This window comes from Microcebus murinus, chromosome 18, assembly GCF_040939455.1.
Source record: "Microcebus murinus isolate Inina chromosome 18, M.murinus_Inina_mat1.0, whole genome shotgun sequence".
Classification (NCBI taxonomy): domain Eukaryota; kingdom Metazoa; phylum Chordata; class Mammalia; order Primates; family Cheirogaleidae; genus Microcebus; species Microcebus murinus.
Genome location: NC_134121.1, coordinates 23,622,309 through 23,642,343, shown reverse-complemented (window position 1 = coordinate 23,642,343; position 20,035 = coordinate 23,622,309). Strand labels below are relative to the sequence as shown.

At 34.4% G+C, this 20,035-nt stretch overlaps 3 protein-coding genes across 11 annotated transcripts in view; 2 read left to right on the top strand and 1 right to left on the bottom strand.

Moving 5' to 3' along the window:
• Window positions 1–20,035, bottom strand: part of NF1 (neurofibromin 1) — a 308,719-nt gene that overhangs the window by 49,766 nt on the left and 238,918 nt on the right. The gene's annotated exons all lie outside the window — the stretch shown is intronic.
• EVI2A (ecotropic viral integration site 2A) lies at window positions 2,406–5,751 on the top strand. Its single transcript, XM_012739563.3, is given in 2 exon segments — window positions 2,406–2,606; window positions 5,029–5,751. A coding segment is annotated over 1 exon segment (708 nt). The 5' UTR covers window positions 2,406–2,606; window positions 5,029–5,043.
• Window positions 9,111–19,542, top strand: EVI2B (ecotropic viral integration site 2B). Its single transcript, XM_012739345.3, has 2 exons — window positions 9,111–9,255; window positions 16,520–19,542. Exon 2 carries the CDS (start codon window positions 16,535–16,537, stop codon window positions 17,897–17,899), a length of 1,365 nt encoding a protein of 454 aa, XP_012594799.1. The 5' UTR covers window positions 9,111–9,255; window positions 16,520–16,534; the 3' UTR covers window positions 17,900–19,542.

Sequence of the window (20,035 nt, the reverse complement as noted above, 5' to 3'; positions counted from 1 at the left end):
ATGACCCGCCTGGAGCTCTGGAATGAACTGGAATGGCTTTAGCCAATCCATTTATCCCACCTTGACCAGAGACTGATTCAACAAGGAACACATGACTCAAATCAAGACAACTAGGGACAAAGAGGCTCAATTCAGAGACTTCTGCTAAAACTGTTGGGATTTGAGACTTGACTTTTCAGTGTTTATAAAATAGAGAATACATAGCTCTGGGAGTTGCTAGCTCACATCTTGGGACATAAAAGAAAAGCCTGCCTAAAAACTGAAGAGGAGCTGAGAAATGAAAAGAGAAACTGGGGCCCTGGCCATATAATTTAAGTGCTAAACTAAAGCCTCTGCTGGGGTCAAATTTATCCCTGGATTATTCAGTTGTATAAGCCAATAAATATAATTTTTTGATTAAGCCATATTAGGTCACATGTTGCTTAAAACCAAAAGAACGCTAATGAATGTGAATAGCCATGATGAGGACCATGAGAAAGCCCTGAAAAAATGGTGCTAGAATTTCAAGTCAAAACAACCTCTATTATCTTAGGTCCAATGTTTTCTATATTTGATGACTCTGGTGATAGTACTAAATAAGGGAAGCTAAATATCTTCACCTCAAAGGTGGGTTAATGCATACAAAAATACAGTTAGATACAAGGAACAAGTTCTAGTGTTCACAGTAGGGTGACTATAGTTAAAAATAATTTATTGTATATTTCAAAATAGCTGGAAGAGAAGATATGAAATGTTCCTGGCACACAAAAAAAAGATAAATATTTGGGGTGATGGATATCCTAATTACACTGATTTGATCATTACACATGCATGCATGTATCAAAATATCACATGTACCTCATCAGTATGTACAATTACATAAATTTATATTATATAAAAAGCTTTAAAATAAGATAAAAATATGACAAATTAAATGATTTTAAAACAAAAGAGAAATATTTAACATAAACGATATGAGGGTAGTATGTAATCACTTATTAAAGGACCTGCAGAGAAAAATACTGTTATTAAGTTCAAAAGAGAGAGAGATCAGCAGGAACTGGGCAGTCAGTGAAAGCTACATAGAAGATACAGTTGCTGAACGAGGTAGGAAGAATTTAGAACTTAACAAGAGGAGAGACTGGGTAGGCCTCATGGAAAGAGGTAAAGTGATAACTACATGTGTTGAGGACATAGCTAGTTTAGCTGGAATAAATTTTGAGAGATAAAGCTGGGAAAATACATAACAGCCAAATTAAGAAGGAGCCATAACTGTTCAAGCAAGGGGTGTGGGTTTTCTCCTTGGGGCACAGTATTTCCCAGAATGTGTTTTGTGGACTACTGGCATTAGAATCAATTTGTGGTGCTTGATTAAAAGTTTCTTGGTCCCAGCCCAGACCTATTAAATATGAATCTATGTAGTGGGGCCTGGAAACTTTTACTGTTTTTAAACAACCTTCTCATCTGATCTTTATGTGCACAAACATTTCTGAATCACAGCTATAGCTATTAGGGAATTATTCAACTTTTTTTCCCTTTAAAGAAAGAGGTGATATGATCAAAGAAAATGATATATACACGATATACGAAGGAATCAGGCCTAGTAAAAAGTTATTGTGGTAGTCTAAGTATGACCTAATAAGGATCTAAAAATACTGTGACAGTAAAAATAGGAAAAAAGAAAACATTCCAAAAATAGGAAGGAAGGACCAACATGATCCAAAGTCAGATCAGGACTGAAAGACTTAAAAGGATCTGCTGTATAACAAGACTCTGAGATTACAAAGAACTCTGCATAATGAACAGAAACCAGGAACAGGGAGATCATGAGGGGTAGCCGCTTTAAAAGAAAACATAAAGTCCGTTTTAGACATAAAGGCTGAATTTGAGGTGATGACAGGACATTCAAGGGTAGTATATATGTGTACACAGTAGACCACACAAAAGCATTTTCTGTCCCATATAATCTAAGTTTACTAGACATTTTTCTCAAATCACTGTTGCAGTCCCACAACTCAAAATGTCAGTTATGTTATCACTGTTTCTATTATCTGACCCCAAGGACTCCAAACTCACATTTTCAAATCAGTCCATAGCATACAAATAGAATTTTTAGAGAAGATTTTTATGCTTCAGGGAAGATGCCATTTTAAAACCTCTTTTGATCGGCATGTAAAATCCTGTCGAAAAAAAAAAAAAAAAAAGAAAAAAAAAAAAAAAAAAAAATAAAACCTCTTTTGAATAATAATAATATATCATTCAAAAGCTTGCAGCAGGCACACAGAATGAGTATAAGGTCAAAGGGAATTAAGCAAAGAACCCTCCCTGCTCTGGAGGCGGGGATTTGCTCTACAAAGCCTCCTGTCATGCCAGTGGCTAACTAGACAAGTTAGAATGTTTTTTTCTTCTTTTCCCTGTGACATGTGCTCTAGCTGCAGCAGAAAGGAAATGTGTCATCTGTGGTTTGGTTTTAAAAGTGGAAAACTAGCTGCACATATCCTTTTTTACTGCAGATTTACTTTAAGGTTCATATTCTCCAAGTCTGTTCTGCATTAAATAGGAAAAGAAGAAAAGAAGTGGGTTATTAAAATCACATTATAATCAGATTTTGACCAGGCATTTGTAAGGTAGGTCATATATATGGCTTTTCTTATGCCTTTTCACTTCTAACTTTGTACAGAGTAGTAGCATTTGAGGAAGTGCTTTCAAAGAGTGTCTAAGAATCTCACTAACAAAGTAGAATCATGTGATTGAAAATGTATACTGTTTTTTTTTCCTGTTCTATTATGTAAAATTTAAGTTAGAAATGGAAAAGATTTACCATCAACGTGGAGTCTTAAATTAGGATTAGGAAGGATCTGTGTTTTGGACTCCACAAGTAAACTGGGAAGTTTCGTTATTAAAAAAAAGGTTAAAAAATGTTTCTCATTACTAATATTTAGGCATTATAAATTTTACTGGAAACAACCAGAGATAAAGAAAACTTTTGATAACATAACCTGGCATAAATTAGAGATGTAGAAACAGTCCCCAATTCTCAGGCATTTGTGAGGATAAGAGAAAGTCTCACTTTGTCAGCAGCTTGTTTATTTGGCCACGGCAGTACATCTGGCTGAAGACAATCAACAGCGGGCCTATTCTCTGTCCCGTGGTGAGCACTGTTAAAATGTGCACGAGTACTATGATGTATACTACATTGTCAAGTGAACTAATGTGACAAGAATAACCCACTTTAAATCATTTTAGTATCTAATGTAGAAGTCCAGACTAGTACAAAAGAATGAAAATTACTTGCTAACCCAATTTCAAGTATTTCTTTCTGTGAAAGAATCTTAAAGTATCCAAAGATTTATGTCATACAACTTAAAAATTAAAGCCGAACACTTTTATACAAAGCCAGTACACTGTTTCCTTAACTGTCTACTAACGGTCAAGTCCAAAAAGGAACCTTAACCTTAGAACATTTGATTATATCCTACTTTTGTTTGTATAACTCAACATATCATGTTATTATTAATGTCTATATTTCAGTGGTATACAAAAGTTACCTGATAACTAATAACCATTTCCTATAAAAAACCTTGATGCTCAAAAGCATGACTGGCAGTGGCATCTGTACTGCTTGGTAGTAAGTTTAGAAATATAGACTCTTATGCCTCACCTAGAGATCTAGGTAAATCAGAATCTGCATTTAAAAAAAAAAACAAAAAACACCAAAAAGTACTCTCGTACACATTTAAGTTTGAGGAGAATCTATATAAAATTCACGGGGTTCTTAACCAGGCAATTTCATTTAGTAAATGTCAAGAGAATAATCTAGTTTTGCTTTTAGTTCCTTTAAGTAAGTGCCAACAATAAAATACTCTTTCAAAGGTAGCTCAGGACAAACTGGTATATTATTATAAAACACCTTAATGATAATAAATCTTTCCTGCTATATTAGTAGTACCTGGAACTGCTGAATTCTAAGATATGCCAGTTCTATTTAAACCTTTAATCACATGGTAGGATAATGAGAATTTAGAATAGAACTTATCCCCTTTTTGTACTGGCTTCCAGGAAGCTCAGAGCCAAAACTGAAATCAACTTTTTCAATTATATGTTGAGATGCTTATGATCTGTCACTTCATTCTAAATCTCCAAGATCCTGATGCCCTATTTCTTTCTATTTTGTTGTACAATTTCTCTTTTTAGAATTAAGGTAAATCAGAAAAAAAAATGCTAGATACAAAAGATGCTGAAAAAAGCCAATAACTTTTGTTGAACTTGTATGAGATTATTCAGAAGAAATATGCTGCTTTTTCTTTGTTTTGCCAGATTTTTAGATTGACAAAACTGGCATATCTTTGCTTTCAGAAAGTCACAGTAAGTCAGGGGAAATAGAGGGGGAACAGTGGTAAAAAGAGAGAACTACCACCATAAAATTGCTTTTATAAATACTGGGAATATATTTCTAAGTATCAGCTTCATTCTAAGCGGCAAGATAAAATACCTAGGAAGAAAAAAGAACATCTTTAATTCCTATTTGAAGTTCACTTTTTCTGGCTACTAACCAACTTTCCTTCCTCCTCTCTACCAAAAAAAGTTTGCATTTTCCTTTCATACATGAAGCAAAATGCTCAAGACTATATTCCTCCTTTACTATAAAGATTGGTGACAGATTAGAGGGTGGGGAGTTTCCGTAAGAATGATCCTTTTTTTGTTAAAGGAGGAATCAAAAGAGTAAAAGCAGAAGTATCTGACTCAAAGCAGAAGTCTAGCATGCTTAAAAGGGAGAAAACTATACAAAGCCATGTTATTCAGTTTAAAATGATTAGTAGTTATTTGTAATGCTAACTTCTGGTACCTAAAAATATAATAGAAATTAAAATTCTTCTTTGTATATAGCCTAAGAGTAATAGAAAAAAATTCAGCTGAGAAGGAATTCAAACAGGGTAACTAATGTTAGGTGTGAGCTTGTAACATTTCAAATATCTTGTAACTACAATTACCAAAACTAGGAACCATTATTATTTCACAAATTAACAAATTATATTGCTATCCCAACAGATAACCAGTATACTTATGGACATGGAACACAGAGGACATTACCTGCATCTTGTCTTTCTGATGGCAACAGTTTTTTCTTTGTCCCCTGGAACAAAAGCAAACTATACCCAGCGCTGGGCTAATAATACTACTGCCTGGGATTCAGTTACTCAAAACAAGACAAGCAGAAACCAAAAGGAAAACATTAGCACCAACCCTGTAACTCCTGCAGTAAATTACAAAAGTAATTCCACAAACATGCCTGAAATGGCAACATCTCACATCTTCACGTCTAAATCGGAACAGGAGCTTTATATACCTTCTGTTGTCAAGAAGAGTTCCCCCACAGTACAGAGCATTGAAAACACAAGCAAAAGTCACAGTGAAATTTTCAAAAAGGATGTCTGTGAGGAAAACAACAACAACATGGCCATGCTAATTTGCTTAATTATAATTGCAGTGCTTTTTCTTATCTGTACCCTTCTATTTCTATCAACTGTGGTTCTGGCAAACAAAGTCTCATCTCTCAGACGATCGAAAACAGTAGGCAAGCGTCAGCCTAGAAGCAATGGAGATTTTCTGGCAAGCAGTGGTTTATGGCCTGCTGAATCAGACACTTGGAAAAGAGCAAAACAGCTCACAGGACCCAACCTAATGATGCAATCTACTGGAGTGCTCACAGCTACTAGGGAAAGAAAAGATGAAGGAACTGAAAAACTCACTAACTAACAGATGGTTTACTGAAGAAAAATGCAAAGTAGCAATAAGAAAGGTTACAGAGTAAAAATGCAGTTTGGTATTTAATACCAAAGTGTTGGGCTGATGATCTAAAATTGTCATGGCAGGCCTTGCAATTTAATTTAAATCAAGCAGACAGGAAGGGGCGAAGTATGCCTGCTTATTTAATTGCTTAAACTATGTACTTTTGACACTGAATGATTTAAAAAGCAAATAATAAAATCACCAAGCATTTGAGGAAAGTTTTAAAGATAAGCTGAGGACATGAATAGAGAGGAAGGGATAATTAAATATTTCCTATTCAGCCACAGTAGTTAGATGATCTTTGTCTGAATATAAACTTGGAAGAATTTTAGTGTGTCCTTACAGCCAAGCATATACTCCAACATTTAATAGAGAGTAAAATTCCTAATGAATAGAGTTGAACTGTATAATTTAATGGTAACTTCTTTGCTGGATGTGGCAGAATCCACATCAGTTCATCTATAAACACAGCTAATTTTAGTCCTGATGCTTTCATCTTTACATATGGCACACATGAGAAAGTGTTATTCTACCATAAATATTAAAACTTTTAATTTTATATAATAAATTTAAACTCATTAGAATAAAACTATGACTATGTATATTTGCATTCACTGTGTTATCTTAGAGAACACATTGTAAAGACCAATAAGAAATAGAGCACAACCAAATTCAATGAGATTCATAGCCACACCAAGAGGCTAAGTGTAAATGTAAAGTATGGTTTACTGTTTAAGAGTAACACTCATCTTTTCTATAAATACTGGTTATTGGAGTATTAATAACAAATATACAAGGTTGATTAATTTTTGGACTTTAAGGATGCCAAGTAGCCTAATAAATGATCAATTTTATTTTTTACTATCCAATGTAAAATGAGCAAAGGAAAAGTGTGTGTGTGTTTGTTCAAGTTGGGGAAACAGGATACTTCAGATAATTGTTTAATCTTGAAGAAATTGGCTTCAAGTAAAATAATGACTTAAATTTAAGTCAAGACCTCTATCTTCAATTCAATTATAAAATTTGGTTTGAGAAACTTTCCAAATATCTACTGAAACTGACACAGGGTATACTAATTAAAGACTAGGCCACATTAAAAAAAATCTTATCCTTTATTGAGCATTTATTTTGGGAATATGCTAATCATTTAAGGAAAGATTTATTAAACGTTTCTTCGAACTATGACTACAATCTTACTCTATCTTCTAAGATAGTGATTCTCACCCTGGCTAGATATCAGAATCACCTGAAGAGTTCTGAAAAAACACCAATGCCTAATTCTCACACCCTCCTTCTGATTCAATGGGGATGGGGTGAGCTCCAGGCATTGGTAATTTTACATAACTCCCTAGATGATACCACTCTTGGTCATCAAATTTACTTCTTACAAGTTCCATGGCTCCAAACATCTAGGTTACATCTTAAGAGGGGGAAAAATAAAGCATCAATTTATTACCAATTTGTAAAAAAAAAAAAAAAAGTCCATTCCCTAAACAATAAATCAAAACCATATTATTCCAGATAAAGCTTAATGTCAATGAAGTAAAAAGAAAAGCATGAGAATACACATGCCAATCATGGTGACAACCAGATTATTTCTTTAGGAGTAAAATGGCCCAGATTAGCAATGAAACTGTCCAGAGCTCCCACTTTGTGCAAAAATTAAAAATTTGAGATTGTGTACTAGAACACATAGTGATAATACAAAGCACTCCTTGAATCAAGTGTCATAAAAAAATACCAGAGGAATTTAAAAGAAATTAGTATCTTTGTAAAAATTAATTTACTAGGAAACTACTTTCATACGCAACATTTTCTCACCAGAGAACTTCTATTAGGAATATTTAAAATTCACCACCCATTATCTTGGTTAATAAACACACATCCTCAGAATGATACCATCCAATGATAGTTCATGAACAAAGTGGTTCCTTTCCAAAACTGACTGGTATTTAAAGACGATAGGTAAGATAATTTTGACTTCAAAACTTAAGTCATTTTTGAACAAAACCACTTTAATTTCTATCCCCAAGTAGAAAATCTCCAGCTTTATCCAGGGCTTTAAAAATAGTGAATCAAAAACTTTATAGCATTTTGATTATATTCTGCTTTATAGTAAGACCTCTTAAAAAATTTTAACAACTATTCTTTTTGTACCAAGTTATAAGTGCCTTGAAAGAACCAGATCATAATAATTCGTGTTCCTTTGTAGTGACCAGGGACAAACAGCACATGGGTTAACAGTATCTACTACAATATGCACTAAGCAAGGCGCTTTATATTTATTTAACTTCATAATAAACTTATAAATTAGGAATTAACTGTTTTTCAGGAGAGGAACAGGGCTAAAAGGTGACTAGTTCAAAAAAGTTTTTATTCAGATGGACTCATACTTTTTTTTTTTTTTTGAGATAGAATCTCACTCTGTTGCCCCAGCTAGAGTACAGTGGCATCATCATAGTTCCCTGCAACCTCAAACTCCTGGGCTCAAGAGATCTGCCTCAGCCTCCTGAGTAGCTGGGACTACAGACACATACCACCACGCCTGGCTAATTTTTTCTATTTGAAGTAGAGGCGGGGTCTTGCTCCTGCTTAGGCTGCCCTTGAACTCCTAAGTTCCAATGATGCTCCCGCCTCGGCCTCCCAGAGTGCTAGGATTAGAGACGTGAGTCACCACACCCAGCCTGGACACATACTTTTTTCAATATATTTTGCTTAATTTTTTATTTTAAAAGTGATTCCAAATTTATTTTATTTTCCACTGAGAAGTACCTACTTTGTGGGTAATCAAATAAATAGTTGTTGAGCTTGAACTAAAAAATTATTTAGTATTTAGCCAAAACAATTTAATATAATTTTACTTGGGTTTTGTCTATATTATATATGAGGAAATAATATTAACATTTACTGGCTGTCTACTTTCTAAGAGACATTTATACATGTTATGTTATATTATCTTATTTAATCCTCACAATAACCCAATAAGGGAAACATTCCTTTAGGGAGGAAATGGTAACTCAGAAGTGCAGGACCTTGGCTAAGGTCATACAAGCAAACAGAACATATCACTCACTGCTTATGAAAAGAAATCTGACTATAGGTAATAACCTAACTGGCAGCTTTTCCTTAGAACACATAATTTCCTCTTCAGGGATCCATGCTAAATATTTTAATTATATAATCATATTATGAGAATCTCAAATGTTTATTTACAAACATTAATTAAAAGCACTCAAATCATATAGCTTCAAATTGCTTTTCAATGTAAGTTCTGTTAAAGTAGTACAGTTCTCAGTCATCTTGTGGCTTATTGCACTTCCGGAACCAGCTATTGATAAACTTCCTCTTGTACAGAAATTATTTCAGTTTGCTACCAGGACCATTTTTAATCTGAATTGAACCACCCCTTTTGCTTTCTTAGCCAAATCACCAAAATGTCCAGTTAGAAGACTTTAGCATTCTCCAAAAGAAGTTATTGCAGCTGAGGTAAGAAAATTTCACACAGGCAATTTGGTTTCATTTTGCTTTATATAAAATTTATTTAAAAACCTAAAATGTCATTAGTGTTTTAAACTTAAATTCAACTCTGATTGTCTAAAGGTGCCTATAACATGTTTTTGTGGGGTTTTTTTTGCATATAATTTAAAAATACACAATGTTGAGCTTTCCTTAGAAAAAGATTATCATCTAGTTTTGTATAAGGCCTTTCAAGTTTATTCAACTCTAACAGTTGTTAACCTTAGTTTTGTAATTAAAAGAAATAAACTATAGCCATAGCAGATAAGGCTGAGGGTTAGAAATAAAACTAGATTCCATGCATTATGACTGAATTTATACCCTCCAATATACTGTTAAATTCTAATTTGCTTTCTATAAAATTTTCTTGTATATAATACAATCCATAGATTTAAATTATTTTTATTTTTAAAATCTTCTTTAGTTTCCATAGTAAGAACAGTTACCTTCATTTAATTTAGAAAGAAGTAAATTAGATGAGGTACTCAATTATAATTATATATGCTTTAGTTTTTACACAGAATTTTATATTAAAGTAATAATGACAGGAAAATATTGCTCATTTAAAAAACTTACTAAGATAAAAATGTTACAAAATGTATAGACATATTCATATCACCTATGTATTTATGTCAATTACTATATAAGCCTTTAGTAGATAGCATAAGACACAGGAAAAAAATCCACAGAATAGAAAATTGATAATAAGCATAAAATATGCTTACAACGTGAGTAAACTAGGTAACTACAAAGTAAATATATTCTCTAGATAAAAACTGCAAACAGAATTTTACACAGACCTATAATTTCAAGGAAAAATAAGTTTATAGTGGGTGACGTCCTTTTTCAATACTTCATAAATACTTACGACTTTCTCTTACAGAAGTCCATTTTGGATTTCTTCTAAGTATTACAGAAGATAGAAAATAAAGATTTTTATCTTTTTTTAAGATAAGACTTGTTTATATATTTTTCTGCTTCTAATATTGAGCTTATTTCGTTATGCATATTAAAGGACAAAGTTATATTATTTTCACTCATATTTCATTAAATAATTTTATTCAAAAATTTCCCATGAATCTTTGACATTGGTGTCTTTGTCATCACAGAATCCCATACATGTTTTTAAAGGATTAGGTCAAATATAAAGTTTAATAGTGCCTGTGTTTTTCAACTAATTGCTACATAATTCTAATTAGAAGGAATGATTCTGAGTAAGTCTGAATTTGCTAAACATAAATCTGATGCCTCTCAATGTCCAATCTTTAAAAATCACCACAAATATTTTAGTAAACTTAGTAAATATGACAGTTTACAGGCCAACCATTCAAAACTCCTGTAACTGTTTTCATAGAATAGTAACTCTTAAAAGATTAAAATGGGTTTTTTGGTATTTCTTCTTCTATCCTTTATGTAAGACTATCTCCACAAGTTATTTACATATTGTTCCCAGAGAACTCACATCTTCTTCGTTTATAAAGCATTTTTATTTCATAATTGCTACTATGAAAGGCAGTGTAGCACACATAATGACATGTAACAGAAGGAAAGGGCTCTGGTAAAAGATCAGTATGGTTTCTGTAATAGTGCTGCTACTTAGAAAAGCTGTGACACTTGACAAGTTACCCAAATTCTCTTCTGGGTTTCCTTATCTGTAAGATGAAAATACCAGCACCTAGCTCACTGAAATAGGATAGTGCCTAGCATTGGTAGGTGCCCAGTAACTAGTAGTAAATAAAAGGTCATCAAATACTTTCTGTTGTACTTTAAGATCAATTTCCCTTTCTGTTCTTTCTCAAGATATAGAATTGCTGTTTTCTTCCTTTTATGGTTTCAAACTTCATTAGTTGGAGATATTACTACTGGAAAGTTTTAATCTATTATATTTGCATTATAACTTACTTTTACTATATCAAAGTAATTGGAACACCGATAATTATTTTGATGCTATCTATACTTGCCTTGTCTAGGTATGCTCTCCAGATTGCCCTGATTCCCTTTAAATGACAATGACATATTTTTTAACATACCCAACTTAATAGCAACATTTTTAAATGCTGGACCCTTTATGTACTTAGGCATCATATATATAAAAACATGTCTAATACATGGGGACTCCTGCTTTACTGCAACTGCCTTTAACATGCTTAGTTAAAACAGTTCATGTTTTTCTTTTTCCTTTTAAAAATTTTAAAATAATCTGGAAAAGCAAAGGACCAAAATTCACACATTTAAACTTCAAAGTATCATCAGCCTAAAATAAAATACTGCCATATGAAGGCTGACAAATTTGGGATTTGCCTGAGCAGCAGACTAAGGGATTTCTAGAAAAATCTTACACAGAATGTGCACAGGTTCTTTGTAGTAATTACCAGATATGCTTCTGGGTGGTGTGAGGAGAGAGAGAGAGAGAGACACACACACACAGAGAGAGACACAGAGACAGAGAAACAGAGAGCAAGAAAGAATATCTTAATGACACAGCAGGTAGGAGAGCCTGAAATGAAAGATAAGAGAGTTTGAAAGGATGGCTCATGCTGGCCCTCCATCTTGAAAAGACAGCTCCTCTCTGCTGGTTCTTTGCACCCACAAACACAAGCCACTACAGGGAATAGCATTTTGTGGTTGCTTTTTTCATCTACTTCAATCTTTTCCTCCAACTTCTTCATTTTACCCACTTTATTCTTGTACTTAATTTCTTGTCAGTTACATAACCACAACTTTTTTCCAGCTGTTTAACTTTTCTTCAATACCTTTCTCTAGTCAATAGACCTTCCTCTTTTCCATATATTTGTTGCTTCCTTTAATTTTTGTTTTATTTTTTTCTTTGTGTTATTTTGTACTTTTCTTTGCATTGCCTTTTCATTTCATCTTATGCTACATTTTCTCCTGCTTTTTATTCCCCTATACTACATTATTCTTTCCCAGCAGAAACAATGGTTGCTAATTTAAATACATACCACTTATATATTAACATACTGACTGCAACACTAGGAAAAAAATTTTTTTTCCTTGGGGCCATGGTTATTATGAAAACAACAAAAACTTTGAAAACAAAATGATCCTTTCTAATTTAATGAAAAATTTGTTATTTTTTATTGTTTTCTGTGCCCATAGCTATGGTGAACAAGGTAAAGAGACATGTGAGTTACATATGCTTCATGAGGCCCCAGGCTCAAAACTAGCGTGAGTTAAATACAACTCACATGACAGTTAATGTGTTAAAACATATGTATGTTAAATAACTTTCCAAACTGGTAATAACACTGGTTTCACTACCTTTGGAAAAAAGTCAGTTTTTTCACTATTATATCTATTTATTTTTCTCTTGAATCTTTCTCCTTTTCTTTTCTGGGCCATGCCAAATTATTATAGTAGGAGTCTAACACAGATTCTAGTATTCTGATGTAGCAGATCCTAGGAGGGTAAAAACCTAACTTAAGAGTGGGAGAAAATGGTAGGATAGGTCAAAAATGGAATTTGGTTTTAATACTGCTGTAATCCTTAAATGACAAGTGAAAATTTCATACACTGAAGGCTCTACATACGTTCTACTGACATAAGAGACTGTGAACCTATCGAAATTGATCTTACAAACTAAACTGGGTTTATAATTATGTTCCTGTTTGGGCTGTTTCCTTCTCTAATGCCATTTTCAGCTAACTGAAAAGAGGAACTGTATGGTTTCTTTATTTTAAGCTAAGTCACAAAAGAGGAAACATTTTTGGCTGAAGACAATTCATGACCTATATTTTCTGATGCTTAGCATTTTTAAAAAACATTTTTAAAATGAAACTTTGAAGAATGCCATTTTCTAACTAAGCGTTCTTTTTGGTAATCTATAAAAATATTAGGGAGGAATTGCATGAATGACAACTATCTAGAGATGATATGAAGGCCCATATTTATGTCAAAAGTTTCAAATTTTTCTCTTTAAAATCTTTTGCAGAAGTGGATAAAAAAGAATTTATCGACTTAGATTTCAACTTCTTTGCTCATATTCTGGCAGAAGTATTAATTAAAAGTGAAACAGTGAAATGGAAGTGAATGAAGAAGCCCAATACAAAATTTGTTTTTTTTTTTTTTTTTTGAGACAGACTCTCGCTTTGTTGCCCAGGCTAGAGTGAGTGCTGTGGCATCAGCCTAGCTCACAGCAACCTCAAACTCCTGGGCGCAAGCAATCCTTCTGCCTCAGCCTCCTGAGTAGCTGGGACTACAGGCATGCGCCACCATGCCCGGCTAATTTTTTCTATATATATTAGTTGGCCAATTAATTTCTTTCTATTTATAGTAGAGACGGGGTCTCACTCTTGCTCAGGCTGGTTTCCAACTCCTGACCTTGAGCAATCCGCTCACCTCAGCCTCCCAGAGTGCAAGGATTAAAGGCGTGAGCAACCACCCCGGCCCCCCAATACAAATTAAATGTTTACTGAATGACTAATATGTAAAACATATGCTGCAGAGGAATCAAAATACAAAAACATTAGGCAGTATAGGGTAGTAGAAATAGCATATGCTGTGGAATCAGATGGTCCTAGGTACAAATTCCCAATCTGTCATTGATAGTGATGTAACATTGGGCAAATTGCTTAACTCATTTGAAGTTGTCTCCTTATCTGTAAATAAAGAATCCCCTCACCTTCCTCATAAATTCATTTAAAGGTTAAATGAAATAAAATACGTGAAACACCTGAGATAGTACAGCACAGAGTATGTTCCAGATAAGTATTTTTATTTCTTCTTTTCTTTTTGCCTTCTTCAAGGTTCTTTATAATGTTGTTCAAGGGAATAATAAGAAAATGTGAAAAGTAATAAAAAATAAACACTTATATAAGAGAATAGAAGTGAGAGTGAGGTATACAAAGGAACCATACTGACAGTAAGAACTAGGGGGAGTCTGTGAATGGCTGATTTCTCTGGGCTGTGGTCAGGCAGAGAGAATTTAATGTAAGAAGGGGAATTTAGACTGAGGTCTGAAAGATGGGAACAGGTTCAGATCCGCAGTCAGAAAGCAGAAGAGGCCAGGTTAAAAAGAACACAGTTGAGGATGGTGAAAAGCAGCATGATTGAAAGTGTCTGTTTAGGGGGGAAAAAGTATGTGTTTAGAAAGTATGTAAGGTGGGGAAAGCGTGCATTTGGCTGGATAAGAAGTTTCAGCCATGAGATGTGAGTCTGGACTGGTTAACTCAAAACAAAAGGAAGAAAACTCAGTTTAAAAGTTTTAGCTTAACAGTGATGGGGAATCCCCAAAGCAAGGGAGTAACAACCTGATCATGCATGTTTTTAAGATTAATTCATCAGCAGCGTGCAAGATAGTTCACATTTGAACTATCTTGAACTAAATAGTTTGAACTAAATAGTTCAAAGTTGAACTATTTTAAAGTTTTGGCTTGAAGCATTAGAAAGAAAATAAAAAGGAAGAGAAAGTAAAGGGAAAAAAATCACCTTTTCTTCTCTTAAAACAGGGTTTTTTATCTTCACTGTATACCTAGTAACAAGCAATGAAAACTACTCAAATATGCTAAAAAGTCTATTTATTTGCAAAACCTTTTATTACACCTTGCAAAAAAACATCGTATCTGTCTTAGATTGGCCTATGATTCATAGAAGAGCTACAGTGTCTAATCATATACACCAAGGTCTAACACCCTGAGATTCTCCTTTCTCTAATTGTGCAAAACAAGTATATTACATTCAAACCTAAAAATTGTCTTAGTATAACTCCTCACTTTAGAGATAAGGCAATTGAGAACTGTAGAGATCAGTGACTAGTTCTCATGGTTAGACAGGAAGTTAGGTGGTAGAAGCAGAACTAGAACTTAACTTTTCAAGTGTTAGCATCTACCACTAAAAGCTCTACATGCCAAACTTACCCATGTGCCTTCTTTTCCTGTGCCCATTTATTATTACCCCTAGCTAGAATATTTATTTATTGCTTAATTATTGCAGACATTTTAAGATTCAGTTAAAGTTTTATTTCTCTGAGAAAACTTCCTTAAAGACTTCTCAAACTAGGTTACTTCTGTGCAACTCCTGCATACATTTACGAGAAAACATCAAATTGTAATAATTGTTTACCTGTTTATTTCTACCACTAGAACCTGAAACACCTGAAGGCAGCATCTTTCTCTTTTTAATCTCCTAAACCTAGAACAGGGCCTGACACAAAGATGGTATTTACCAATAAGTGAATGAAAGCAGCAGCAGGACCATCTAAATAGGACTGACTCAACCAGATTCAGAGATCATGCTAGGATTTTGAGCTTACGACTTTGAGCAAAAATGAGTCCTTTAAAAATATGAGATACTAACATAAGGACACAGTGCTAGACATTGAGAATGCTGGAAAGATTACTAATATAACAGATTCGGTGCATAAGAAACTAGTGGTACCATTAACAGAGAAGTTGAGAGAAGAGTCAGTTGTGAAGTAAAGATGAATTCCATTGTAAATAGGTTGAATTCGCTGCTAGTGGTATATATACATGGCAACATCCACCACGAAGTTGTACAAATAGAATCAGAAAGAACAAAGGAGAGATTTAAGCTGGATGTATAGGTTTGGGAGTTGTGGCATAAAGGTGAGAAGTGAAATCTTACAGATCAGGAACAAAGTAGATAGGTGTAAAGACTGAGTATCAAGTGGCCATATTAAGGAGGCAGGAGAAAAACAGCTAGTGAGAGTAACATGTAGGAAGACTGATTACAAACAGCTACTTGAATGTTAGTGAAGGAAGAGTCAGTAGTGTCAAAGGTGGTCAAGAGAAGGGGAAAAAAGAAGAAACAAATGACAACTGAATTGGGTAATAGATGGTCACTGGTAATCTTCAAGGCAACAGAATCAATACATTTCTAGGAGTAAAGGGTAAAAAAAAGTAGAGAACACATGGATCCAGCATATAGAGCCCATGCGCTATGAGAAGTATGACGGTGAGAGGAAGGACTATAATGTAATGAAGCTAGAGGGGCAGGAGGGGAAGCATGGATCTTATCAAGGAATTAAGAGAGAGCACTGGTCTACGAGGTCCAAATGCTGTGTAACAGGTTAGGGTATATTCAAGAGATGTTTATACTAGCCTAAAGTCTGTCAAGTCTAAATTAGGAATAATAAATACTAATCGAGTACCTATCTACTTTATGCCAGGCATTTTAATGAAAAGTCAAATATAACTAGATACCAAATGATACCTAATTGTCTTTCTTTCTTTCTTTTATTATACAATCTCTGGTAAAGAGGAAACATTCTGAAATGGAGCCCAAGTATTTCATCTTAATTTTGCTTTATGGACACCTGGATAACACATTTTTCTCAAAGACAGAGGCAATTCCAACAGAGATGCCTACCTTATTTAGATCATCAGCATCATATGTCTCGGCTAATTCTCAAAACACAAGGAATCCTTCAGGTCTACCAACACAATTCAACAACATTTCTTCTGGACAGCCAACACCATCTGCCAAAGTTGTTGATGGACAACCAACACCAGCTGTCCATGTCTCTTCTGGGGAACCAGCTGCACACACTTCTGCTGGACAATCACTTGCCAATAACATCACGAAATCACCAATACCAACGGTCAATACCTCCTTCCGGCAAACAGCACTACCTGTGTTCACCTCTGCAAGACAAATACCACCATCTGCCCATACTTCTACCAGAAAATCACCAACATCATTTGTCTATACTTCCACTCAACAACCATCATTATCTGTCCACACCCCTTCTAGAAAACCAGTACCACCAACTGTTCATAATCCATCCACAGAACCAACATCAGTGATCAAAAATTCACCTAGGGGTACACCGGGATTCATCTTACAACCTACCAGTAACAAAGAAACCTCACATAAAACCAATTCTAATTCAATAGCTGCCATATTAATTGGTGTAATTCTGACTTCTCTGTTGGTGGCTATAATCATGATTGTACTATGGAAATGCTTGAGAAAACCAGCTTTAAATGACCAAAATTGGGCAGGCAGGTCTCCATTTGCTGATGGAGAAATCCCTGACATATGTATGGATAACATTAGAGAAAATGAAGTATCCACAAAACGTACATCAATTGTTTCACTTATGACCTGGAAACCCAGCAAAAGCACGCTTTTAGGAGATGACTTGGAAATTCAGTTGTTTGAATCAAGTGAAAACATTGAAGATTCCAACAACCCCCAAAAAGAGGAAATAAAAGATCAAGTAAATGGTACATCAGAGGAAAGTGTGGGTGGATCAACAATTGGCACAGCTATTTCTTCTTCAGATGATACAGATCTGCCTCCACCACCTCCCCTTCTTGACTTGGAAGGACAAGAGAATAACCAATCTGACAAACCCACAATGACAACTGTATCTCCTCTTCCAAATGATTCTATCAATTTCCCTCCATCTCTGGACTGTCTCAGTCAAACATGTGAAGAACCTAAACAGTCTGAGACCAAACAGTCATTTCCACCTTCCCCTGACTCACTTAACTTGGTCCAGCCGCCAGTGGATTTTATGAAAAATCAGGAAGAATTCAACGTTGAGATCCAGAGCCAGGAGTTCTCTGTTCCTCTTGACTCTGATCAAGATCTTAATGAATCCCTGCCACCTCCACCTGCAGAACTGTTATAAATTTTACAAAGTGCTTTTAGGCTGATCTTCCATCCTTAAATGACTCCATCTTTTATTTTTCTTCATATAATGAGATATATAAAATGGCAGCTGGTAGTCAATTTTAATTTTTATTCAGGAACTGTGTGAAATCTGCTCAAAGCCCATGTGGATAGGTGGAACTTTCTTTAAAAAAGTTATTTAACAGTGAACTATTTACCAGTTACAGTATCTGTCTTTAAAATATAGTACATTTTACATATGTGGATGGTATATATGTCAATAACTTAACCATTCTGAAACAAGCAAACTATATATACTTGTTATTACCCAATAGATATTTTTTCCTAAAAAGCTATGTATAAACTTTTGAATAAACTTATTTTTTCATTTCAAAGTTTGGGATGGAGAAAAATAAGAGATTAAATACATATTCTAAGTTTTAAATTAATATCTCAAGTATTAAATACATATTCCAAATTTGTGGGGATGAGAGATTAAAATGAATGTTTGAGAAGAGAGAAATTTTCCTTATGGTCTTACTGGAAATAGTAAAACAAACTTATTAAAATGGCAAACTGGGGCAATGGGGACATTTGCCCTGAAAAATATAAGAGCATGCACCATAAAATATAAACATTTTCCTATAATACTGGGGAAGCACAAATTTTAAAACTAGTCTCTTTAAAAAGTCTTTGCTTTATAAGCACCCAAACAAAATTGAATCTCATAAGGAAATTAAAAAAATAGAAACTATGGTTTCATTCTGAATTTGGATGATTCTTCTAGGAAAGAAAGATGGTTATCAACTTTTCACTAAATTTATACTTTCTGATACTAACCATTTAAACTCTTTAAACTCATAAACCATCTTTCTTTTTTTTTTTTTGAGACAGTCTCACTCTGTTGTCTGGGCTAGAGTACGGCAGTGGTGTCAGCCTAGCTCACTGGAACCTGAAGCTCATGTGCTCAAGCAATGCTCCCGCCTCAGCCTCCCGAGTAGTTGGGACTACAGGCCACACGTATGGCATGGCACCTGGCTAATTTTTCTATTTTTAAAAATTCTTTTTAGTAGAGACAGAGTCTCACTCTTGCTCAGACTGGTTTCGAACTCCTAAGCTCAAACGATCCTCATGCCTCAGCCTTCCAGAGTGCTAGGATTATAGGCTTGAGCCACCACCCCGGCTTAATCACTTTTCTTATGCAGAATTTCATCTTTATCCATTACCTGACAACTGATAAATAAATCTGAGTTATTAGAGTAGGGAAGAACCTGACCTTTGTCAAAGTCGAGGTAAAGTGTGATCATTGGCCTATGCTGTGGAGATGCCAGCCGGTGTCTGCAGAAGTGCTCCTTTGCTCGACAAGCACATATTCTTCCTCATCAGCCCCACCCTAACTCTAGGGGTAAACAGTCACCTAGAATGAAATGTAGTAGCCTCATTGATAGCTTAGTCTTGGAGAATGTCTCATAGTTTTGGGATTTTCAGAATAGAATATAGAATTTATCTGTAGCACTCGTGTTGCAGAAACTAACAAAGCTCCATCCTTACAATAAAAACTTGTAAGCTTTAGAAGATTAGAATTTTTTATATTATACAATATTTCTCCTTAAATCTTTCATGCCATCCCTTACTGACCATTAAAGCTTATTTGCACAAACATTTCCTTGAGCTTTTTGCTTTTCCTAAATAAGCATGATGTTTATTGTCATATTACATTGGTTCTCTTCTGTCTTCCCCATTAAAATTAAAAGGTTTCTTTCATGTGTTTTTTAAACTTAGCACTTTCAAGGCTGATTTACCCAGTAGCAATTTGGAATTTAAGAATTTCCTATTATTCTTTTGAATTTTAAGCATTTTAGTTAGGATAAATAAAGTATAATATTTTTATTCTTGCTCAAGTATTTGACATGCCTTAAATCATCGTAACTCAAAAACACTTAAGACTGTTACCTAATGGGCTCTTTCCACATTTTTGCTCCTTTTACTACCTTATTTCCTGGCAGGAATATAAGGAAATATAGGGAAAAAGAAAGAAATACCAACTCTCCTAGATAAAACGGGAGCTGAGGACTTGGTCATAGTCTTTTCTGATTTCTTTAAACACTACAGGCAGCTTTTCTCCTTCTGTTCGTTGTACCACAGAAGGACAGTC

What these genes read in the sequence shown, in the direction of transcription:
- EVI2B (XM_012739345.3), top strand. Translation starts at nt 16,535, where the DNA reads ATGGAGCCCAAGTATTTCATCTTAATTTTGCTTTATGGACACCTGGAT.